Raw genomic sequence first — 26926 nt, 5'->3', positions numbered from 1 at the left:
TTGATCTTACTACCAAAACAATTTAGAAATTTAGAGAAAATAAAAATCCTCCCAGTTCTTGTAATACTTGTCTCTCTGGAAGACAAACTGTTTTGAGGATCTGAAACACTCACTTCAGTAATCCTGCAGCATGCAGGTCATTCAATGGAAAAAAAAAAAAAAAAAAAAAAAAAAAGCAGGCCATAGTGCTTTTTAAGCAGGAAACCTCATGGGTTTCAAAGCCAATGTTCTGCTTTTGAATAGTCCAACAGGGCTGTCTGTGCTCTACTGCTGAAGAAGCAAACCTACGAGGTGGAACCATGCATCACCTTCTGGGCAGCCGTGTTTGCAGAGTAGGTGATTGCACAGAGCAACCCAGAATTAAGTACAACACATGCAGTTAGAGCTTCGTACATTAAAACTAAAAGGAGAGCAAAACCTCTAGCTGCACTGGCAGGCAGGTTGTGCATTATTTAAACTTCTTCCCACCTCCCCATCAGAAACGTCATTCTCTGAATTATGGCGGATTGCACACACAGCACAAAGGAGATGCATCAGCCACTCAGGATAAGCAGCTCCCAAAAAAGGAAAGAAAAATAAAAATAAGTAAGAAAACATCACAGAAGGTTACGTACGAAAAAAGGTGAACTGCGTCACTTTTCTCTCTGATAAAATCCCTCCTATATTTCATAAACTCACGTAGGGTCACCAAGGGGTTTTCAGATATGGTGAACTTGTTATCAGTAGCCCAGGTTTCCATGGCAACCAACACTATCCTGGTGTTAAGTTGTTCTTTATAAATCTAGTACAGTAACAGAACAAAGATATTATGTCAAATACAGTAAAGGTGAGGGTTACCCCTTCTGTTGTACCAGGTTGCATTTTTATATAATTAAATATTCAGCTTGTTCTAACATAGGTTAGGTTCTCCCAGGTGGTTTTGTCTCCATTAAAAGCAGCAAAGGAACACGAAAACAAAGCAATATGTAGGTTTTAAGCCTACTTCTTTAATCAGCCCTCCTAGCCCACACACAGATCCCTTACAGGTCCTGCTCCCGTGGGATTTTGACAAATTGCTACAGAAACATTTCAAATAGGTCAAAGACTCGGCACGAAAGGGTCTTTCACAGTGCTCAGCTCACCCCAGTGACACAAGAGTATCTTTTATAACAAACAGTGATCTACAAACCCCTATTTTCACTATTATACACCTCTACAGGAGTATTTAACCCCTTGCTAGCAGCTGTTTAATGCTGGGAGTTATCAATCCACACCAAATGCTTTCCAGAGCAGGAACTAAATTTTTCTCTTTCTAGTATTGCTTCTCCATAGTGAAATGTAAAAGCCAGCAGCTCATTCTATTGAGCATCACAAATACAATCCACATAATCCATTTGTATGTCCCTATTCTAACTCATTTACTCAAATGCTGCTTCTTTGTTGTTTTTTGTTTGTTTGTTTTTGAGAAATTTTAGGGCATCCAAATTTCAGATGATTTTTTTTAGGTTTTAGGTAGTCAACAAATGAGCCAGTGTAAAAGATCATCCCATCTAAGGTTCTCTTAGAATTCAAACTCAAGGTTTTCAATCTGATTAAAGGATACTTAAATGTTTGCAGCCACAGAAAATATCTCTAATGCTTTATGCTAGACAAAGTCTTGATAAGTGGCTGAGTGTTTCTAGATGAAAATTTGTTAACGTTGCATATGTTGTTATTAAGTATACCATGAAATGACAACTGCTGCATTTATTGGCAGGAGAATCGTATGATTCATCTCATGCGTAAAAGATTCAGTCAAGTGATACTTACTAAATCTGCCATGTTCACAACTGACTTAGCATAGCTGTTTGTATGGCCAACTGATAAGCGGTGCTTTTTACACTGCAAAACAAACACAGATAAGTTATAAGTACAGATCTAGAAAAACATGCTCCATTTCTGGAAGAATAATATACATATATATAAAAAAGTAACCATACTGACAGCAGAACCTCCATGCATGTTTTGGTCCCCTGTGCTGAATGTAATGCTAGTATGTGATCGTAGAAAATTTCTCAGAAATGCACATTACTGATATGCCTCATGACAACTGTCATGATGATCTATAAATTCCTGTTTGGAAGCACTATTAGATTTTTACTGAAAAAAAAAAAAAAGCTGTAGGAACAGGAACCGATTGTTACTCTCTTCATTAGCTTCATTATTTGCAATTTTAAAGGCAATTTCCAAATGCCAAAATAGAAATTAACAACACAACTTAAATAGATGAGTTTTGTTTACAGGTGTTACCATAACAATGCATGTAACTGTATTCTAATTTATCAGATTTCTTTTTTTTTTTCCAGCTCCCTCTCTTAGACAGCCTCCTGCATTTCTTAATTTACAATATCACTTCTTATCATTTCTTAATTTACAATATTTTATTGATTTATTTATCAAAAAATCTAGTCACTATTAACCTCCCCACTGCCAACAGCAGCTGCACAACTGCAGTAATTACATTATTGGTTACTGAGCTGCTGTAACTAAGACATGTGCTCAAGAAAGCCCAAAAGAAAGCCATCAGCTTAAATCCCACTGTCATTAGTCACCTTCTTGACACAAAGCTTTAATTTATGATGCTTTCTCTGATACTTAAGCCTGGTTTGCCTGAATTCTTGGTGAAATTACCTTGCTAAAATTCAGACACATTTTCACCAATGGCTAACAAGACCATAAGCTCTTTGCTTAAGGATATAGTGAATTTCTTCTGGCTATATGTTGTTTTTTATTGCTTATTCTTTATAGGACAATTAAGACAATTTTATGTTACCGATAAATGTAAGATATTGGGGTATGCCAGTCTTACCATTAGATGATCATTTACAATCATTAACTCAATGTATTTTGTTTCTTCATCAACTTTACGTGGAATCTGACGGACCTACAGAGAGAGTATAACCATAAGAGAGTCTATGACACAGAAAGCATAACTGATAACTAGAAACAGCTTCAGAAAACTTCTCATGCATAATTTTTTCATTGTCTTAATTCTGTTCTCAGATACTGATGATACTTCTGGTGCCTGGTTACATCATGTTAAAAAATTCTTAAATGTACCCTATGTATTATATAATCAATTGTATGTGTACATGTTTGGTCAATTACCTGGTTTAACAGGTAGTAAAAATGAGTGAAGATATTTACTGTACAACTGATTGGGATATTTTGTGGAGGGTGAAAAGGAATGGACTGCATTATTTTTTTCAAATATATAGTCCCCATATTGCACCTCCTCCAGAACATTTATATAACTTTAAACAATGAAATTAAGTCTTATAACCCAACCAACTCCAAGTTTTGTCTTTTTTAAGACAAACCCCAGTGGGGCCCACATCTCTAAAAATGGTTTGTATGATCTATAAATTTTTTTTTAACTAAGAAAGGAATCCCTCCTGAGGTTCTTATGAAAAAAAATCTGTGTATTATTTATTCGCACACTGCTTGATTCACACAGTGAATGCAGTACCCACCTCTGTCTTACACACTTACTTCTCATTTAGAAACATTTATTGCAGTGCTTCTCCATGGTGTCCTTGTTTTCTGATTTTTTTTTTCCAGGAGAGTTATTACATCATTATAAGTTGAAAATGCCAAGTAATGGCTAGTTTATAGAAAGGCAGTAAACCACCTGATGTAAACTAAGACTCACAGGAACGATTTCTGGAATTTCTCCAATGTCTTTTTCACTTCTCTGCCTCTGAGATGCTTACGTTAGTCAGAAATGTTAAAGTTACCTTCTCCTCCCACTTCTGTCAGTATTTCATCTTTTCCTTCACTGTTCAGAACCCTGACCCAGCCCTATTTTGACCTGTCCCATCATTTCAACTCTATTCCTAAAACAAGGAACTGCTGCTGTCTTTGCAGAGCACAGGTACAAAGTTAACGTCTCCTCCCCTTTGACAAATGGGGATTGAAATCTTAGTTCAGAATATTTATTTTAAATCAAAGTGACATAAAGTAGCTACTTGTCATCACTGCAACATAAAAACAATTTGTAAATGTTTCATAAATTTGGAGTTTCTGTGTCCAAATTGGGAGAAAATATTTTAGATATTATTTTTTTCATTTGCAATTTATCAGTGTTTAACAATTTCATAACATTGACAGAAATGCTATTTTTGAGATTCAGCGGTAGATTAAATGAAGCCTAGAGGAGGAACTGCCTTGTGGGTTTATAAATATAATGGGATGGGGGTGCTGTGCTTGGCCACACATGCATGCAGCAAGCTACCCAGTTAATCTCTTGAAACTGACACTTTGGTGGCACCTCATCAAAGGTGACAGCAGAAGTGCTCAACTCTTCAGGTAGGCAATGTCGAAGAGAAACCAGCAATGCCTTGTCAACATTAGATACCTCTTTTCTTACATCTGGATCAGGATATAGAGACCTCACACCAGTCCAGAAGCAGCAGCAGAACTCCATCTGGATGAATTAATCCAGTAGACACAAACAAACTCGATGGTATATTACTTATAAATGAGCATATTGGCACATACCTGCCTTCTACTTCTTTTGTGTCTTGGCTTTACAACAAACTTCTGCGATGTAGCATTCATTTGCCAGAACTCTAAGCAGAAAACACAGGCAAATACACTGAATGTTTACAGAAATACATCCCCACAGTTAGTGACCCTGATGCATCATGACAGTAGTATGGCATTCCTCCACACATCAGATGCGATAACTCCTTTTTCCAAGGTTCCAGCTAGAAAGGAGGCAATGGTACAACTGCTTCCCAGTAACAGGGTTCTTATTTAAAAACCCTCCTAGTGATAATCTGGGTCTGCTGAAACAGATGATCTGGAGGTATTGCGCTTCAGAAAGCACAGCAGCTGTTCTGTGCCAGTATTTCACCAATACTGGGGCTGTAATATTATTAGCACAGCCCTTCCATGGAGTGAATCACATTTTGGGGAATTCAGCAGGCATTCAGAGCTCTCACAACAGCTACCTAAATTAATAAGAAGAGCATGGAAGGCAGAATTAATGCTATAAGAAGATTATATTCACAAAGTAAAACATGTTAAAGTTGGGAGAAATGTTACAGGATTTTGGCTATGCTCCTTGTCAATACAATGTTCTTCCCTTTTAATCCCACTGTGTCTTTAATTTGTTAAACCTCTAATCATAAGCACCAAGTAGATTATTCTTTTGGCAAATCCCTTTTGCCAAATCCATTACTAGCCACTTATGGCAAGGGACACATTATAAGCTAGAAGGAAGATGACACTTGATCTCACCCTTTTAAATGTCCAAGAAGTATTTTTCCATCTTTGCTTTTAGATTGATAGTCTCTCCTTCACTTTTCCCTGTACAACAGCAATCCTTATCTCACATAAATCCTTATCTTGTATAAATATGTTTACTATTCACATACTCTCTCAAAGATCTGAGACAGAAATTAAGTGTTTTCAGTTGCTTATTTTGTAATCTGACTTCTTCCTTTGCCTAGTTTCCCTCCTTTGTATTTTATCTAACACTGGACATTCTTTTAGCCTAGTTGGGGTTGAAAACTGCAATATTCCCTGGTAACTTCCCAGTCCTGCAGAGAAGTAGACAGTACTATAGGAGTTGTGTAAAACAAGGGACTTCCAGTTCACATACCTTTGTACACAACTTTTAATTGTGTTATAAAATCCTAAATAATTCAGTTCCATTAGTGAGTACAGGAGGTTTCTTACAGCTCCACCTCTCATCCTAGAGCAAATTAACTGCAATTTCTATTGGAGGTCCAAATAATAGGATTCAACACAATAATGATTGGGACTTCATAGGGCTACCCTGTCAGCAAAGGCTTAAAATGTGAACTTGAATTGCTCATCTGACAAAACTATACCAGGGATATGTACTAATCTTAACCTGGAGTGGCTGTTTACTTATAATAAAAATCATGATAGCAAAGCTTGACTGTTATAGTCTTGGCAAAGTCTTCTTTTGGTGTTTGAAGTCTGCAGATACCCTTCTATGAAGAGGCCTGGACAATCATAGGCCCTTTGCTTAATGATGTTTTCATGGTTACACTGGTGCACTTGAAGACTTTCTTTACAAAAAAGACCTAAAATAAATTAAATGATATCCAAGGGTTTATTGCTTATATACCTGGAGTCTCTTGAGCTCAGAATGATGAAAAAACAAAACTATTTTTTTTCAACAAATTCTGATTCAATTGTGCTTTAGATATATTGATTAATTCTGTCTGTGTTCTAGTGCTACACAACTGACTCTCAACCTTTTGTTTTCAATTTTATATCATCATTAATGAAACTGGTAAAAATACAACTTCTTAACCAATACAATAGTAATTTACAATATGTGTATGGGATCTCAGACAACTCAACCAGCAGATGTGATCATTTTCCCTACCATCGGAAGTCACCCGTCTCTTGAGAGGAAAGATGCAGCCATTAACGTTAACACATTAACACCCATTAACACTATGCTATAATTCAGAAGCTGGATGAATTCATGCAGAGTACATTTCCAGCCAAAGACCCTCAGGCAAAAGAACATGACCAGCAAAATCACACAGCAAATGCAGATAGCTGAGAAAGCCTAGCAGAAATTTTGACATATTACCTTGAAGAAAAACATAAGTAGAATTCAAGTAATCCCAGAAGAAAAGGACATCCGTTCAACAGTATTTGAAAAACAACACCTTCAATAACAGAGCATTGCCTAAGATAATGCCAGGGCACTAAATATCTCAACACAGATTGGGAGAAAAATTACAGTCTACTAAATTATGAATTCAAAGGCTCTAAGCATGCAAAGTTGTCAGATGATCTTTCCTTATTTAAAGTCCTCATTACCTTTACATGCTACAGCAAAGTACAGTACAATCTATTCTTTTCTGCAATACCTCTTTTCTTCTTCCCTTTTTTTTTTTTTTTTTTTTTTTTTTTTTAATTCCCAAGGAGCATAAGAATGTAAAAAGCACATTTCTATCAAACTGTGGTATAACAGTTTGTGCTTTCACTATTACTGATATTGAGTAATCCCTATTACTTGATTTTTCCTTTCTAACATCAATATTGAAGCTCACGATACATCCAATCCATTCTTAATGCAGTGCTGAGTAGAAATCTTAGCTTATTCACAGACTGTTTTGAAGATAAGAAGAAACTCCTGACATCAAGGAATGGCTGCTTAGGCTGAGCAAATTGATAAATTAGGAGAGTATTAAGGAACATGAGAAATACTGATGACATAGCCTAGCACAGTGCTTACTACTAACAATAATGGTTCTGCTGTAGTACTTAAAAAATATCAAATGCAACTATACCATTAGCAATTAATAGCAGATATTTTTATAGAAAACAACAATAAAACACAAGTTAAGATAATAGTCCTCACTCTCCAGACATGGTGGTGCCAAACAGTGGTCCTGGTGGGGCAGCACATGCTAGGAGTGAAGAAGATCTGGCAGGGTGTGCTGCAGGTATGGGGACAAACTCTGGTGCTCATGTGGGCATGGGGGAAAGGAGTGAAGAAGCAGGTGATGGGAACAGCTCCCATCCTCTGGAGCTGTGGCTATGCACAGTGGGTGACTTAAAGACAGTCTTAAGCTGAGCAACCAAAGACAAATGAAAGCGTTGGGATTCCTAGAGAGGATATCATCTATTACATCTACTCAAATGTTCAAAACAGACCTCAGAAACTGTCCTCCAAACAGTCTTACAAAAACAAGTATGGGGATGTGGAAGAGCAAACTGTAAGTTAAATTTTATTTCTCTATGTATGGAATAAAGAGATAGCAGATCAGCAACTTGTACCTCTTCACATTATAGATATTTGTGTAATTAATACTACTAGCTTTCCACAGTTAAATCTTTTCAACCTTTTCAACCTAATTAATTCTGCAATCTTATGATTTTAATTCAATCTAATAGAAACATCTTACATTGTACCACATGCTGGACTTTTTACAGCAAAGCCAGTAATTATTTACTTGGTATCTACAGTAAAATCAAAACTGCACAAGCATATCTGGATTTTATGAAAAAGTCTGAAGCCTTATATTGACAGGTTTTTTTGAAAATCAGGACACTTTGGTGGAGGTGAAACAAGTGGATTCTGCTTGCAATTAATTCCTTTTCAAAATGGTTAAAACAGAAAATAATTGTTTACTCCACAATCTTGAAAACCTAAATCTTAACTATTAGGAAATCTTACATGACTGCTGACAGATATCTACTAAGTGCCTGGCCCTAGCAGTCTCCTACTTCCAAATCATTCTGCTTTGTTTAACAACTAACAAAGCTGCACACACCATGCTCCAGGGCAGGACCTATCTATGCACAATGCCTAGCATGGTAGGATCCCAGATTCAGCTGTTATCATGGAAATACGTCCAATGCAAATATGTCCTATGTTTTGTAGCAAGACAACTGGACATCTGTAACTTCCCTCTAAGAACAAAGTAGTCCAGAAGTCATTTCTACGAAAATGAGTGTCTATGAAAGACAGTTTCACTTGTCTAGGAGATACTTTGTAGAGCTGGAAAATGCATCTGTAAAACTAGCAGGTCCTTGATAGAATGGGGGTATGCCACATATACTACAACTTTAGCTTCAAATAACAAGCCAGCTTCTCTGGTGAAAACTCATTTTTTAAAAATCTCTTCTCCCTCCACACATTTGTGGGGATTCATCACTACAAGCACATGAAACCACTTCTGCCTTCTAAGTCATTTGTACCTAAATGCATGACCTGCACCACAGCCAACGTTGTGAAAGATGTTGAATAGACTGCAGACAAGAGGATCACAGAACAGCAACATTATTTAGCAAGTTCCTGTCCCTCAAACTTATGCTCACTACTGGTATTCACCCTGCATCTTAAAATAGGAAAAAGCCATGAAAAGTTATCAACCATTGGCAATGTGGGGTATATTTTCATCATCTTTAGGCTACCTCAGTCATTTCTTCTCTACACTCCTAGCAGATAATGTGGTCCACAGACTTTTTATGACTTTTGATGAGAAACACACATCATAATGTGAAGGTCGAGGAGAGGTTTGGTTCATTGGATTCATTTTTGTTTAGCACTTTAGGTCCTTTTCCAGTGCTTTCAGTGTTTCAGATTTCTTTTTTTTTTTTTTTTTTTTTCATTTAATAGGGAAAAAGAAGAGATATGCAAATAAGCAATGCACTGTCAGAAGATACCAAATACAAGAAGATATCAAATACGATTAACAAATCTGGCCTTAGACTAAAACACATGAACAGCCATAAATATTAAAAAATAAAATAAAATCATACCAGATGGCAGGTCATCCAAAGGAAACTCAAACAACTTGGATTTGTAAACAGAGTGTAAATGGAAGTCATCCTGAAATTGTAAACAATTGCATGTATTAAAATTCAATAATTAATCCACCTCATGAGCCTTAAAAAGACAGTTCTAAAAGGGTCCTTGCTATCCAACACACCTACATGAGGAAAAGTGCAAGCTGCAAGGCATCATTTCTCTACACTGTACTGCCCAGAGCTGCTGAACTGGATTCAAGGTCAAATCAGGAGGAGAGTGATGTATTGAACCCAGAGTGGGAAGTGCCAGAGAAGAGGACAGGACACTCACAGGACACAGGACACTCCTGCTGACTCCATGGGACCTTCATCCTCTGGTGCTCTACTTCCAAGTGTTATGGACCATAGACATAAACACACATAAGCATACATATACCACTACCGAATTTTTGGAGGACTACCTCTGTCTGTGACGATGAGGGCTCAGACACCAGGTTAATAAGTTGGGAATGAGGGGATCGTCCTTTGGCCACAGAGCCTGCCCTGCAACCTCATCTGTATTCCACAAACAACACATTAGGACTACTACAAGTTCTACTTGTTCTACTTACATCCGAAGAGTAGTTTTCATCTGGCTCAATAAGGTATGTATGATTTCCATCATAGAACATCCCACTGTCAAGAGCAGGAAATGTAAACTGATTTAATAAACAAATATTAGTATAACATTGAAGTTTAAGAACTTCACATATTTAAAAAACATGTTTTTCTGAAGCAGTTAAAAAAGGTTTCAGGAACTGAACATTATTCTGAGTCATTTTTTGGTTTCTTTGCTTCAAAAAGAAAGATATTCTCTCCCATAGTGAAACAGACTTTACTTTTTTTAGAAGTCTCCCCTACAACACACAAAAATACCGCAGAAGTTTGGCTAATGTAGACAGTTGAAAATCCAGTTCAGAGCCATTCCCAAACAAGACTGATCTACCTGCAATAAAGGATCTGTCTTCAGAAATATGCATACAGAGGTTTTGGAAAATGCCCACAGCTTTCCCACAAATAAAAATATATTAAAAAAAAAAAAATCATGCATAGTACCAAGAACAAAGGGCATAAAGGGCTGTTTAGGGCATTCCAGTAATAACAGTTACGACAGATGGTCTTTCTCATCTTAAATTGTGTCACTTTAGGTTCATATTTCTAGAAAAAGTTAATGGCTATATACAGTACTACATCGATATGGATATTATGTGATACTCATGATAAGAAATACAAGCATATTACACTTGTAAACTATTGCATCCATTGATGAGTATGTCTGTCTTAGCATCATTCAGAGGGTTAACCATTTAACATTCACAGATGTAGCCTGGGTTGCTGAGTCTATGGAATACATCAGAAGTGGTCAGGAGTCCATGTACAATTCAAAGCTGTTTCCCCTTTCAAACTGTCTGTGCTTAGTGTCCAGAAACAAATGCTGTCTTCACTTCTTTAAAATTAATACTCCAGCACCTGCTGAAGTTTTCTTCCTGGGAAAAATATGAGATTTGGGAACATCTTTCAGCTGCTAATCAGGCAAAATTCCTTTCTTCTCATTGCAATTTTACTTAAGCACAGTCTGCAAGACTAAGTGCTATCAGTAAATGATTTCATGTGCAGCACTGACCTCAGATCAAGTCACTCAATAACAATAATAGTTACGTCTGACCTACAGATCTGACTTGCCTGCTCAGAGCATTCACGGCTCTTTTCCAAGTGACTTCAAGAGTCCCATGCTCTTTGAAGGTATCAGACATTCACTGGTGTGCTAGAGAGAAAGCAGTAGCAAAACACGGGACACTTCAAAAACCCAAATTTAGATTACGTAAAGTCTTCAGACAAGCAAATTTGTAGTCCTAAATCTAACTTGCAGTTACAACAGCAGTTTAGGCATTTACCACCAGTGGGCAGCAAAATCAAAGAACAACCTGGTATTTCTGCGCCTGGTCTTGAAGCAGAACTGTGCGTTGTGCCTGACTATAGCTTATTTATATCCCAGCAACCAATGTGTTTTGTATTCAAAGTTTTTAGTGTTAACTCATAGGAAGCTGTGGTTACTGCTTATCCCACAGGAAAAAGAAATATACCAGCTAGCTTGGAGTTAAGGTTGTAGAGAGATGTTTTTCATTAGCAAAGTAATTGAGAAGAAATTCATAATTTTAAGCACTCCATCAGTCAGTAGCTCTATTAATTTAACTAATAAAAGGAAGACCACAACATAGACATTACCAAGAGAAGAACTCACAATTCATGATTAGTTGAACAAATACAACATTATCTCTACAGAGATGTCTGAAAAAAAAAGACATGGCCAAGATTACTGGCCAAGATCTAGGGGTACTACTACATCTTACTCATACTTAGCATGATCTCATACTTAGCACGAATCTTTTGAATATGTGAATATGAAGCTTGTTATTCTATTAAAGGAATCTGTTCTTTATTATGCACTCCCTAACATTTGGGAAAGCAGAGTTTCTGCCCTGCAGACCTTTTTAAAAGACAGCTCTCCCTGGCTTCCATTATACCACTGAGAACTCCAAACTGTGTTGCAGTTCTGATTGCCAGTGTGAGGTTGCAGTACTTACTTAGCATTTGAAATCGACTGTGGAGGAGCTAGCTGTAAAGGTGGAGATGCAGTGTCACTGAATGTGAGCTTAATACAGCTCAGGAAAACAATACTTTCTCATAGCAGATGCTGGAGTTACCAGCCTGATATATAGTAAGCTTCTGAAACTTCATAACTTCATTGCACTTTAAGAAAAAAAAAAAAAGATACTTCACAAGGGAGAGCAGAATTATACAGGAAAAAAATATGTTTCATCATATTACTATGTTAGAAGAGCTTGATTTGAATATTATTCAATTTAAGAATACCAAGAAGCAGGAGGGTCAGTCATAAAAACCAACCAGCCAAAGGAGGCCAGGAAAGGACGTGCACATCCTCTCCTTACTTTACTGCATTTTCTCCTAGGAGTTGGCAGGGACCAAGACCTAATGGATCACTGCTAATGGAAGCCACGAAGCTAACCCCCCTCAGGATGCATTAGGATGCTACTATTTTTAGGCTCACTGACACTACCAAACCTGAGGTCAGGTTTATTGAGCTGTTCAACCTTGACTGTAAAAGAGAGAAACACATCTCTAAGTCAGACAATGAGTGCAAGAATGACAAAGTATAAAATTTAAATATATAAAATATATAAAAAGAAAAGAAGGAAACCAGTCAAACACAATACATATGTGTCTGATACTAAAACTACAGAATAGCTGGAGACGGAAAATAAGCTGAAGAAGATTTTGATCAGCTAAATCCTACATCCTTGGAAAAAAGCAAAACTCAGGCTCTCTTGCTCCCATGACCTTTCAAGCTAATATTAGTATTAAAAGTGCTGAGGACCTGTAATTCCACGAGCAAATACACACTGAAGTTACTTGGCTGCTCTGAAAACCTCACTAGCTTCTTTCAATAGTGCCAAAAGTAGACAGGTTCAAAAGGTGTACAATCAACACACAGCTCCAAGTAACCTTCAGATGACAGTTGCTTTAACTACATTATCACTAAAATTATGTATTTTAAGACAAATTTGCACAATTCATCCTTTATTTCAGATTTTCAGAGATTTGACTTTAACAAAGGTATTACCCAAGCTGTGAAGGAAATGGATGGGACTAGAGAAACTCTACACTGTTATTTTCCTTTGTAAAGAGAGTGGGAAAGAAAAATAAAATATGTCATTCTAACAAGGAAACAACATGGACAAATTTCAGATGGTTCATATCAATATTGGTAGTGCTTTTTATTCATATAAATTGGGGTATTTTCAACTACTTTTACTCTTGCATCCCTATAGTAAATTATTTTAAAGCAATATCTGATCAAAGTCACTATAACATGTTCTTAGTTAAAAAAAAAAAAAAAAATGAGAAGAGAAACTTGTGCACTTTGGCAGTGAGTTCTGAAAACAAACAAGGCTTTTACAAAGTTCAAGTTAAAACTTTTTTTCTAAAGGTTGTTAACCTTCATAATGGTTGTTGCAAACCAGTTAATAAATAAATAGCACTTATTTTTCTATAAACATTTATTTTGCTTAACAGACTAAGTAAAGCTCAGTAAAAACAAAACAGCAGACTTACTGTAGTCCATGGCATGTTGACAAGGCAACAAATGATACTGGATTTCCTCGAATTTTTCCCTGATAATAACAATGTTCTCCTCCCTGAAATCATAAATTGAGACTGTAAATCCACAGGAAATCCCACAGTATCACACTCTGTCCTGTCCGACACTGTTTTTCAGTAATTGCATGGCCAACCCCATGACATAGTACCAAGAATTGAGTGCCATTCAAAGGGGGTTCATCCCATCTCTTTTCAGCCATCTGTGAGTTTGGTACCTAGTCAAACATCATCATTTGGACTCTCTCTCCACTGAATGGAGGTGGATATATTCAGTGCAAAATCCCTGGTATCTTGAGGCAGATTTCAGAAGCAAATAATTTCAGAAGCGCCCCTCTTTCTTCACTGGGATCTGGAAACAAGGGGCTTAGACTTGACACCTGTTCTGCACATGGCTGTGTTGGATAAGATGAGCTCTGCCCTGAGGGTCTGGCAATTTCCTATTTCTAAGGAGAAAGGTATGCTCGTCAAATAATAATATTTGATTAAGAAGTGAACAAATCAAAAGCGTTCCCCAGTGCTCCAAAGCTAATGGAAATTTCAGTTTATATTTGCCTCTTCTCTTCCAGAGATAACGTACACTTTCTGAGTCAAATCCAGGAGACTTGACTCAACATATCCCCATTTTCACATAAGTCACACTGATAGTGAAGTAAGTTCTACTGTCTGTGTACCCAATGCATTCAGTATAGCACAGTGTCAATATTTGAATGCCAAATAAAAATTCCCTCCAGTTCTCACTGCCACTTTACCTTGCAGAAGTAAATTTCACTATTAGTTATGTCATGTTATTGCACTTCTGTTGAGTAGAGAACTAATTAGAAGGTAAAGACTTTCAATGCAATGTTGTTTGTTTGTTTGATCCTTCCTTCCTTCCTTCCTTCCTTCCTTCCTTCCTTCCTTCCTTCCTTCCTTCCTTCCTTCCTTCCTTCCTTCCTTCCTTCCTTCCTTCCTTCCTTCCTTCCTTCTTTCGTAATAACATTTTACTCTTTCAATTTCCTACCAGCAAATGCTATCCCACAGGTATGAATAATCTACCTACGTAATGTGCCCAGCCATGTGAACATTTATATCTATTTACTGCAGGGAAGGAAAAGCATTACAATTCCCGCTTTTGCAGAAGCTGGCAGTCACTTGCATGACTGAACAATGTATAGCATAATCATTTTAGACCTCTGATGTTAAATGCTATTGCATTTTATTTTTTAGTTATGGAAAAGAATTAATCAGGATCAGGCAAAAGGCAACAAAAAAAAATAAATCACGTAGAATATATGGGTAGTTTTGGTTTTTGATCAAGAAATGCCATTCTAATTTCTATGAGGCATGCAAACTATTTCTGAAAGCAATTACTAAGCACAGGTGCCTCTGTTTTGAGGTCCTGCCTGAGCACATGCAGGAGCCTGTTCCTCAGAGCATGGCCACCAGCAGGGAAGGAGATCTGCTCCCAAGCGGGTCACTGGAAATCATTCATCCCGTCTCAAAATCTTCTCTGGAGCATTTGTTCTTGGGTGATATGGAGTGCTGGGCTGCTGTTGGATGCCAAGGCAGGCAGCACAGCACACCTCGGAGGCTCATGGCTGCAGTGAGCAGCACCAGCAGCATAACAGGGAATCACTGAACCCTTGAATCATTAAGGTTGGAAAATACCTTCAGGATCATCTGGTCCAACCATTCCCCTACCACCGATGTCACCCACTAAACCATGTCCCTAAGCACCATGTCCAACCCTTCCTTGAACACCCCCAGGGACAGTGACTCCGCCACCTCCCTGGGCAACCTGTCCCAGTGCCTAACTACGTGCACCACCTGATCAAATGAAGGGTCTGACACTATTTGGCAGGCCTGTTACTTCACTGTGTAAGGAGCCACCTACATCCTGTTACATGTGATTCAGACAGACTGTCTTATTTTGGCTTATTCTCCTATTTCATTCTCCTTTGATACACCTACTTACTTCCTATATCTTAGTTATTTAAAGCTCTCCTCGTATGACCTCTCATTTTTTTTCAGTCTATAAGATGTCCACCACTACAGGGCCACAGTATTGCTTAGGGCTTTCCAGAACTCATGAATTAAAACTACAAAAAGAGACATTCCAGCAGGTTAGTAACAAAATTAACAATCAAACCATATGGATGAGCTGAAGCTTTATGAGTAATAAAATGCTCTCTAAAAATAACTTTTGCAGTAACATTCCTGTAAAAGATATAACTCATATAAGCACATGAATATGGGAACAATGTTGAGTAAAACTAGGGAGTTGTCCAGAGTTATAACTGTGAAAGGAATTTGAAGTAATTAGACAAATTGGTTTCTTCTCAGAAAATGTATTTAATATGTATCAGAAGTAGAATCTCGGGCTCCATTAGTTTGCAAACCCATGTGTTTGTAACCAGGAGGAACATTTTTTAGTACTAAGAATCCAAGTCTGTGGCTGAAAAGTGTGTTTTGATATTCTTATTGAGAATCAAGTAAATGCTCCATGGTAGTACCTCCAAATTAGCTTATTCCGTAATAAATCAATCAACAAAATTTTATGCTTACAAATCCTGAAAAGAAAAATATAAGGAAAACAGCTTTAAATACTTACCTAGGAAAAATGCAACTCAAATTCTATTCTACTTAATCAAATCAGTTCGATTCACTGATCTATTGAAGTGCATGCTAATTGTGGTAGAGACAGAAATATAACCAATCTTCTCAGTCTCAAGGGCCCATTCTTACCACTGCAAAACATTTACTTCTATACACTAATATCTGGGGGATATTTTTACACATAACTTACGTGTTCCTATTAAGATAAGTCACCTCAAACTGATTATTAAAATTTAAGGGGTCTTAAAACAAAATAGCTAGTTTCAAATATTTAATGATTTTTTAAATTAATATATATATATATTCACTATAAGAAAGCCTGCTATCAGGATACTTTAAATGAAATTTTAAGGTTGTGTAAGAACATCACCTAATTATCATAATCTCAGCAAAGAAGTAAGAGGTGATACTGTGAAAGCAGGTAGCACTAACACTGGGTGGCTCTGGGAAAAGTGATTGTTTAGCACTGCTAACAGCATCTCAAGAGGATAAAACATACCGATAACGTGGCATTTGATGGGGTGGGTGCAAAATGTATATTGTGGTCTGGGGAGATTCCATTTCAACAGTTCACAAAATGTGAAGAGAAAAGCACTTACAGCAATGACGCGTTTGGGATTGGTTCTGCAGTGAGAGTCAGGACAACTGGAACAACTGCAGATTGTTAATCTATAGGTAATATTTTCTTTGGAGAATATGTAATTTCAGACAGGAAGTTTCCTGTCTTTGCCTCCCTGTAGTACTGAGGTTGATATCTTCTTGTTTTTTGACATGTACTAAAGCTCCTTTACAGCAGATGTTGTAAAAAAAATAAAAATAAAAAAAAAAGTATGCTGTGGTACAGGAAGAATTGCAATAAGATGTAAAACCACGAACTAAACAAAATCATCACATATATCCAGTTTTGCTCTGACCTTGGAAACATGCACTGAAGGACCAGGGTTGTTTCTTTTCCCTATTGATGTCTGTAGCTGTGTGATAGGAGTTGTAAAAAGTCTAGCAATTTCATTTTTTCCCAAAAATATTCTGGTGCCAGAATATTAAGACTTCTCCCAATAGCTGAAATTAGCAGCATTACCAAGAAATCTCAGTCAACGGCACTGAGGCCTTTTTGTGAAGAAAGAGCTATTGGCTTCCTCTTGCTATTACAGCCCTTTTCTGCTCTCTGAAAAGCAGATAATAATTGCCCATCTCAGCAAATCAGACCTCCATGCCGGCCTTTGTCAGCTACCAGGAAATGGCTCGGCATTCAGATGAAGAGGAAATAATGCCGTTCTTCCGACATACGTCAGCCAGAGATGCAGAGATCCCTTTCTGCTCTAAAATTGAAACTGGCCAGATAGGGTCTGGGAGAAAATTCGGCTAAGTATCTTCTAACCATGAGACAATGCCATCCCAGTGACACTCCTCTAGCTACACACTTGGACACTCACATGGTACCCAACAGCCATCTTACGTTACTGCAGAGAGAAGTTCAAGTGCTTTGCTTCCACAGGACACGCAGCCATTCTACATGCTATAGAGGGTATTTTGAGCAAGTTTGCTGATGACACCAAACTTGGAGGAGTTGTGGACTCAAATGAGGGCGTAAAGGCCTTACAGAGGGATCTGGACAGGTTGGAGAGCTGGGCAATCACCAACCGCATGAAGTTCAATAAGAGCAAGTGCCGGGTCCTGCACCTGGGACGGGGAAACCCTGGCTGCATGTACAGACTGGGCGATGAGACACTGGAGAGCAGCCTGGAAGAGAGGGATCTGGGGGTCGTGGTAGACAGCAAGTTGAATATGAGCCAGCAATGTGCCCTGGCAGCCAGGAGGGCCAATCGTGTCCTGGGGTGCATCAAGCACGGCATCGCTAGTAGGTCAAGGGAGGTGATTGTCCCACTCTACTCTGCGCTGGTGCGGCCTCACCTCGAGTACTGTGTGCAGTTCTGGGTACCACAGTATAAAAAGGACATGAAACTGTTGGAAAGTGTCCAGAGGAGGGCTACGAAGATGGTGAAAGGCCTTGAGGGGAAGACGTACGAGGAACGGCTGAGGTCACTGGGCCTGTTCAGCCTGGAGAAGAGGAGGCTGAGGGGAGACCTCATCACAGTCTACAACTTCCTCGTAAGGGGTTGTCAGGAGGCAGGAGACCTTTTCTCCATTAACACTAGTGACAGGACTCGCGGGAACGGGGTTAAGCTGAGGCAGGGGAAATTTAGGCTGGACGTCAGGAGGGGGTTCTTCACAGAGAGGGTGGTTGCACACTGGAACAGGCTCCCCAGGGAAGTGGTCACTGCACCGAGCCTGTCTGAATTTAAGAAGAGATTGGACTGTGAACTTAGGCACATGGTCTGAACTTTTGGGTAGACCTGTGCGGTGTCAAGAGTTGGACTTGATGATCCTTAAGGGTCCCTTCCAACTCAGGATATTCTATGATTCTATGATTCTATGCTGTGGTTAGCACGAGGCAAAACAAATTCTCTGCCAGTGCCCTTGGGACTTGGTCGTCCATTGGTGATTTGCAAGAGCAATATGGAAAATACAGATATTTAATAAGAACTGCATCAGTTTGGGAAGCTAAAAATGGAATAGAATTCTACTAAATAAATAAATAAATAAATAAATAAATAAATAAATTGAATGACCCCATAGCAGGATCAATTAAAACAAATGAATCATTATGACAGTGGTCAGTTTATGACTTAATCTTGATCTTCATGCTTAAATTGGATAATTACAGGAAAATCCTGAATTAGAGTTATATTGTCTTGTGAACTGCTACAGCTCACTGCCAACCAGCTTGCAGCCTTTATGTCCATGTCAGTCTGAGTTTCCCTGCAGTCTGTTTGAGGAGTTAGAGTGGCAAAGATACTGAAAGCATGGAAAGGCAGAGATGTTAACGATGCAAGTAAAGTCTGCCCCCGTTTTTATCCTTTAAGATAGATTGTCCCTTCCAAAAGAGGCACCAGCTGTTGAGTAAACACCAAAGAGACTGAAAAAAGCATTAACACATATTCACAAAAAAAATGAAAATAAGTGAAGAACCGCCACTGCAGTCAGTGATGGCAGAGGTTCACTCTTGTCTGCAGTTTCAGTGAAGAAAGTACTTGCTGACCATACACTGACAGCACTTGTTATTCACTGCAGAGACACTGTGACCTTCCCCGGGGGGAGGAAAATTAAGGATGCTCATTCATCTGCTTTCAAATAACACCTGACATCAGATCTTCAAAGTATGCATTTTTTTTCTGCAATTAGGAGAGTTGCTTGCCATTAAAACTCATGCTACACTCAGACACTGACCCTAAAATTAATAACTTCCTCCTTCCAGCATTTTCCTATTTTAATACCCATTAATCCAAAGGAAAGGAGACTGCTGGTCTAGATCAGATCCTACTAACACAGCTCCCTCTGCCTTTGCAGCAGAAAGCTCCCAAAAGGCCAGCTAACGACTCTGGTGCTCTTCTCTGAAGTGCCAGATAACGATTAGCTTTTTAAAGAGCTACCCGTTGTGGGGTACAAGTTTTAAAACTGCTTCCTTAGTCATCACTTAGATCTATTTACGAATTATTGATGCTTGTACAAGTTTTAACCCGGTAATAACTAAGTGCATGGAAAACATCAACAGGAGAAGAAATTGCACACCTTTATAACTGACCTCTATGACCAAAAATGACTCATTATGGGTAGGTTTCTGTCTGTACGAAGGAAAGACAACATGGTCCATTGGCTTGTGTTGTTCCAATGGGCAGTGTAACTGCATGGAGAGAAAAATCTCTTTTAATTGTCATGTTTTGCAGCAAAGGATTGGGCCTGCTGGCATGGCCGTGTTGTTGTGCAGCATGTTCTTCCTCAGAGTAGGTCTCTGGATTCAGCTAAGTGCACTGTAGACTCTGGAAAGCCAACTGCTCTGAAAATGTAAGCGGTGTCCGCCTTTTGTAGGAAAACAGATACCAGGTGTATCCACACAACACAGAAGCAAAAGGTAGCAGTGACATCAGCTTATAACTCTATTTCTGGTTTTGAAAATCAGAAATCTGAATTCTGAAATTAGAGATAAAGCATCACCGCTTCCAAGGCTTCTCCACAAAATGCCTATGCCTAAAGACTGCTGGCAGCACTCTTGAACATACGCACACGTGTACATAATGGGGTACCACATGCAGGCAGCTCACTCCAGCTGCTGTTGGTGATTCACGGTGGGCGCCCTCAGCAGATGGCACACGCTATAAGCCCAACATCCCAGCTCTGAGGCCAAATGAGGCTCATGTTTACTGCCCAGTTGCTATGCGAGAAGATGCTCCACGAATGTAGCTGCAGGGTGTGGATGGAGAGCTCATGTCAGCACAACGCCATCTGGTCAGGGAGCTGCCTTGGCATCTGCTTGCGAAACAGCCTCTTGACTTGCCTTGTCTCAGTGTAAGAAAAAATGCTTTTAATTAACACCTGCTGCATGCAGATGAGCTAAAGGAGAACAGAGTTGGTTACCTCTTCCTCCCTACTCTGTTATCTTTAAGTCAGTTCTTGTAGCAGTGCCCAGTTCCTCTGAGCATGTAAATCCTTTTAATGACAGCCACTTTACCCCATTTATGTGTTCTTATACATGGGGAAAAGGGAACAAATGCTCAAAGGGACTATACAAAAAATCTTTATAATCCACCAATACTAATCTTTCACAATAGTCTAATAGCCAATGCTGCGTCTGAAGCCAAATTATATGCATGTGATGTGCAAGGTTACTATAAACACAACAAAGCAGGTGAAAAGATGAGATGCTGGTATGCACCTACATGGATACCTACCAGTCAGAACATGGTAAAGTACTGAGTAAAATGGAGAAAAATATTAATCAGATTTCCTTACTGGCCCTTCATTATTCCTGAACGACAGAAACTTATCTTTAAGTGAGAATTCACAGAGCTTGAGACTGCCTAGAACCATTAATCTTGAGTATATAATACAGTGCCAGTTCAGTATCTATAGGGAAAAACAGATGTGTCTAAATAGGACTATATGCAGAAGTCAACATCAAGTAAGTAAAAACATCAAGCTAAAGCACACTGAAGTATTGCGTGGAAGTGCTCTTTCAGAAGTACAGCAGCTTCAGTTTGCTCCGTTTAATTTTCCCTCAAGGGGATTAAGTTAAACCCAAAAAGGAAATGTTTGTTGTTTTTTTGTTGTTGTTGTTGTTGTTGTTGTTGTTTTTCAGAAGAGCATCTACAAAAGGATTTAATGTTATTTAATGCTATTGCAGTAGTTAATTTCCATTAGCTAAATTCAGTCTTTGCATGGATTGAGTTTACAGAACACTTGGTTCATGCCACTCTGCCCATGTATGCTATACGATGTAACTAGAAAAAATATAAATCTTGAGGTACAAAAAGTCTGGCAGGACTTTTCTGTGATTTCAAGCACTGGATTGCTCCCTTCCCTCTAAGGTGTGTGAAAACCGCAGTGGAGAACACTCACAGAATCACGGAATGGCTTCGGTTGGAAGGGATGTTAAAGATCATCCAGTTCCAACCCCCTGCCATGGGCAGGGACACCTCCCACCAGACCAGGTTGCCCAAAGCCCCATCCAGCCTGGCCTTCAACACCTCCAGGGATGCAGCATCCACAGCTTCTCTGGGCAGCCTGTGCCAGGGCCTCACCACCCTCTGAGTGAAGAATTTCTTCTTAATATCTAATCTAAACCTGCCCTTTTTATTTTAAAGTCATTATCCCTTGTCTTATCCCTACACTCCCTGACAAAGAGTCCCTCCCCAGCTTTCCTTGTAGGCCCCCTTTAGGTACTGGCAGGCCACTGTAAGGTCTCCCCAGAGCCTTCTCTTCTCCAGGCTGAACAACCCCAGCTCCCTCAGCCTGTCTTCACAGGAGAGCTGCTCCAGCCCCTTGATCATCTTTGTAGCCCTCCTCTGGACTCATTTTATTACATCGATGTCCTTGTGCTGGGGGCTCCAGAGATGAACGCAGCACTCCAGGTGGGGTCTCATGAGAGCAGAGCAGAGGGGGAGAATCTCCTCCTTCAACCTGCTGGCAACGCTGCTTTTGATGCAGCCCAGGATACTGTTGGCTTTCTGGGCACGCAAGAGGTGCTTCGTTGTGGTCACTAAGTCCCCCCAGTTTTCACTTCAGCAGAACCAGGACTCATCACTGGGGTCTGCATCTACAATAGGATGTGCATTTTAAGCTCTTGAAGGCTTTGACATTCTGACATTTTTTCCCCTTCAGAACTAGCTTAAAACACTGGATTTATTTTTTTATGTCATAAAAGGAAGGAAGACAATATAATTAAACCTGTAAGATTGTACATGAGTCATGATCTGAGATTCATTCCAGTGTAGTATATTTAAAAACATGGCCTGAGAAAGGCTCCTAATACTGAAAGCTGTTACTTTTAATTTCCTCCTTCACAGTAGCAGGATGTATTACGAGCAAAAAGTGAGCTAGTAATAGCAAGGAGATAAATGTATAGATATAAGACAAATGTTAATGCCAATGTACATTAAAAGCACCAGCCTGCAGGACCATTAGGTCAGGCAAATGCATTATATGAGATGACTGATTATCTTGCCCTGGTATCCCACAGGGGATACTGTATTTTACTGAAACCCAGAGGAATTGTCTCCATAATTCAAATAATGCTAAAACAGGAAAGTAAGATACTCCTCAATGCCTCTTGATTCACTATGGCAGCATGATACTGCTGGAAAAAAGTATGTCCAGAGCAACTGAAAATGCACAGGCATTTTAAAAGTTTGTCAGCACTTCATCATGGCACACGTGATAGCATTAATTCTATCCAAAATCTACTGGAAATAATTTGACTCTGTAATAGGAAAGTAATACTTTCTGGGATCACAGTTCACTTTGCCATGGCAGCATCCTTTAAGTTGTAAACTATGTAGTCATTCTGTGCTCTGCTATTTACAGTCTACCATCTTAAGCAAAAAAAATCCTATGATTAGTCCCTAAGTGAAAGAAGTTGCCATTTGTTCTATCAAATTTCATCCCATTTTTACTTACTCCTTTGGTCAAAGACAGCCAAGTTCTCCATCTGATCCTTCTGTGCATTGTATTGCTTCCCAATATTGTACTGCTAGCAATTTTCATTAACATGCCCACACCTTTTTTACCTAGATCATTAATGAAAATTTTCAATGAGTGCAGTACAGAGATTGACCTTGCAGGAACCCCCTACTAAACTGTGTCAGACTCCTAGACTCCCTGTCAGCTCCTCTTTGGCTTGTTTATTGCTATCACTAAAAAGTAGATTATGGCCTAGATTTATTAATAATTAGCCATGAGGCAAGCAGAGCTCTGTAGAGGGAATGAGGGAGACAGGAGCTCTGATGATGCTGTGGGCACCTTTATTCAAAATCTTCTATCAAGTGACTTTTCTGTTACTAACAGCTTCCTTGGTCTCTGGACACAGCCAAAAAAGCCCTGCCAGAAATAGGCATATATAATTCCTGCATTATTTACAATTTGTTCCTTTTTAGATTCTTTTCTCCCCCAGGGCTGCATCACCAGGTTGTGCAAGTGCGGGGTGTGCACACAGCTCCCCGCTAGCCCCGGGCTGCAGGCTCCTGGGGCAGAGCCTCACCATATTCCCTCCTCTCACATCAGCTGGGTTGGCACTCAGGTTTTCAGGAACATTACGGAATCTCTGCCAGGAAAGCCTGTTTAGCATACAGGCTTTTCTGTCGAGTTGAAACTCCTTCCTCTCTGGCTAGGAAATGGAAAGTTATCACTATACATATGCAAAAATCACCAGATTCCTCTGCAGAGCTCAGACAGTGGATGCCACTAAATCTGGAAACTGCTGGTGGAAGAGCTTTACTATCAAGTTGGAAACAAACTAGTTAATAATAAAACTTACCTGCTCACAGACTAGTTGTATATTCTGGCTGCACTGTTTGCAATAATTTGTTATTGTGACCTTATGGTCAGGCAGTGCCTGTAGTGATACAGTGAAATGTCTGAACGGTATTTAGGATAAGGTCTCCCAAAACACATGTGTTGAGATGTGACAGCACAGATGTTGCCCTTGGCCAATGGACTGCACCTCAACACCTCTATCAGAGCAGGTTTGAAGGAAAGAGTTTTGAATTTTAAAATAAAAAGTCAATGGTCCCCAGCCTTCTCTGGCCTTTCCAGATTTTAATATTTTGCTCCCTTCTGGATCTTTTTCCTTAAAATTGCATTTAAATAGCCTTCCGAATATATATCATGGCACACTGAAGCTGAGACTTTAATCACAGTAAGTCAGCCAAGAGCAATAATTTTCCCCTCTTGTTCATAGGCATTAAAATAGCTACAGGAACAGGAATCTTCTGTGTGCCAGGAACCAAACATTGGGCAGTGCCCAGCACCATGGGCACAACCAAACAGGATGCTGAAATCCTAAGTCACAAGGCAAGTTTGTCCAAAGCCTCTCTGTCAAGACTACCACAGAGAAAAATAGTACCTGTCACTATCACTCCACTTAAGTTGTTTGACACTATCATGATTATGAACATGCTGTGAAGGAGAAGCAAAAGGCAATGTTGCTTCATGCTTTGAGCATACCTGCTATAATTTTGTGCCTGGGACACACAGCCTGTGTTTATACCACCACATTTATGAATTTTAGGATTACCTATGACATACAGTTCCTTGTGGTTGTATTGAAACGTCATCAAAAATACATGGTGTTTATCTATTACAACTCTACCCATGCAAGTGCTCTTACTGGGATCTGAATTATTTTCATTGCTTAATTGTTTCAGGAAGCAATTTTCCAAGAATTTTTATAGAATTGTCATATGTTATAATCTCCAAAGAAGAAAATTGAAACATTTTTTATTTAGAAAATGTCACTGAAGAAGAGATACTAGTTGTTCCTTCTCAGGGGGAACCATCCAGCACTGTGAGTTACTCAGCACTATAGCCGGTTTTTGCCTTTCATCTCACTGACAGCATCAGCGACAGAATGATAACCCGAAAACAGAGAGAGATAAAAGGACACAGAGATATACTGCAGCAACATAAAGCATACACAAGCCGAGTATTTATGTGCTGTGAGCATAGGATGATCTGGACTGACACAAAAAGGAATAAGGCAATGCATGAAGGGTTTTTCTCTTTCTTATTAATTGATTATTCTCTTTGCTACGAAAAGGAATTTAGGACAATACTGCTGCTTTCCTAAGAAGCTAGAGAAATGATCTAAAGTAAAAAGGGGGGAAACACTGAAATAATTCAAAGATCTATCTCCTTTTGTTTTTCTTAAGCATTGCATCTTGTTACTGGTTTAATAAGAATGTCTCAGGTGCTGCCAAACTGTGCCAAATCAACAAGGACATCTTTCAGAGAAGCCTCTCTTCTGCAGCTGATAAATACTGGCACCCTGCAAAAACATGTACATGTTCCACCCTCACAGTGACCCAATTTATTAGCGAGTTATGCTGCAATCAAATGTAATTCAACTTTCTCTTGTAAATAAAAAGGTGCCTTAAACTGAGAACTCTCCTCCTTATAAAAATCCCTTTGCTCATTCAAAGCGGCATTTTAAATTTTATGAATGTTTCTTTCCTTCTCTGCTCTCCTCTTCCCTCTGAAGCACCCTAAGTAAAGGCAGATCTGTACACATTCTGCCACACAGGAACTTTTACTGGAGGGTTGGAGAGGGGGAGGAGTGGTAAAAGTAGTTGTCAATGCTACATCTCGTATGAGACAATGCAGGCATCTGCTTCCTGGACACCTCCATGCTTATAGCATTCCCAAAGTGCTGCGTGTACGTACGGCTGCTTTCCCCCGGCCATCCAAAGCTCCTGGCTTTTCCCATATTTCCCAGACTGAAGAGCAGCCCCTTGAAGCAATGATAGAAACCTGCCTCCCTTCCGAAATACCTCTTCTCCTGCTAAAGAATAGGCTGAAAAACACACTGCCTTTTCTTTCTGTGCCTTAATTATGTTTCACTCTTTCACTGGCTATTTTTAAGTAAGTATCTAAGCAATCTGCACCATCCCTAAGATTTAGCATAATAATTACTTATGTTTTGCCTGGTGTGTATTATAAGCACCAATTTAAAGTTTGTTTTACTGGTTACTGTAAACAGTTGCCAGAGAAATTGAGGGTGCTAAATCATGAGCACGAAAAATCCTTGTATTTGCAGGAGGATTTTCAAAACATTTGATCTAAAACCAGAGCTCAGTTTCTCAAATGCCAAAGAGAAACTGCTGGGACTTTTGACTTTGTTCAAAGGACCAACAGAGCACTTACAGGTGCTCTAAAAAGTACCGGCTAGTCAGAGGCAGACAGATTCATTTTTTAACAGCAATTGGGTACTGAGCTTAGTCTCACTTGGTGTCTGACATCAAAATGTACTTAGCAGCCTGCACTCTTGTGAAAATCTTCTGATACCTGCACTTTTCTGAATATTTGGCACTGATTATGGCCAGCAGGTTCTTCTGGACATTTTGATACACAGCAGCTGCTTTTCTCTCCGCTGATCCAGGATGTTCAATTGTTGCAAAATGAGAAAAAATAAATAAAATTAAAAATATATACATTTAAAAAATGATGCCCTCCTTCTTGGACTACTGTCTGAAGAACTCGTGGTGCAATGGGTGAGGGAACAGCAAAGCCCCGTTGCATGTCCCTGCCCACAGCGCAGAAGGCACAGGCAGAGCACAGGTAGGAGGAAATGTGACACCAATTGGAAACGATCCCCTTTAATTAAACCGACCCCCCATTTAATTAAATGTATTAAAATAAGGTTTAGTAGCACTAAGGGAGGTGGTTAAAAGCTGAAGTTAGGTGGTGACCCTGCCAAGTGGCTAATTGAAGGGGAGACAATCTCTGGGACCCCGGA

General features: G+C 39.2%; 1 protein-coding gene across 8 annotated transcripts in view; it reads right to left on the bottom strand.

Moving 5' to 3' along the window:
* The window catches only part of ADAM22 (ADAM metallopeptidase domain 22), a 134865-nt gene that overhangs the window by 43441 nt on the left and 64498 nt on the right, over positions 1–26926 (bottom strand). For all 8 annotated transcript variants that reach the window (XM_032181626.1, XM_032181629.1, XM_032181628.1 and 5 more), the window contains exons 5-11: positions 13444–13526; positions 9882–9945; positions 9283–9352; positions 4519–4589; positions 2828–2902; positions 1789–1860; positions 615–781 (exon numbers count right to left, since the gene is read on the bottom strand). In XM_032181626.1, the coding sequence (XP_032037517.1) occupies positions 615–781; positions 1789–1860; positions 2828–2902; positions 4519–4589; positions 9283–9352; positions 9882–9945; positions 13444–13526 (602 nt within the window). The remainder of the gene's footprint in view (positions 1–614; positions 782–1788; positions 1861–2827; positions 2903–4518; positions 4590–9282; positions 9353–9881; positions 9946–13443; positions 13527–26926) is intronic.

This window comes from Aythya fuligula, chromosome 2, assembly GCF_009819795.1.
Source record: "Aythya fuligula isolate bAytFul2 chromosome 2, bAytFul2.pri, whole genome shotgun sequence".
NCBI lineage: Eukaryota > Metazoa > Chordata > Aves > Anseriformes > Anatidae > Aythya > Aythya fuligula.
This window is presented reverse-complemented; position numbering and strand designations above follow the sequence as displayed.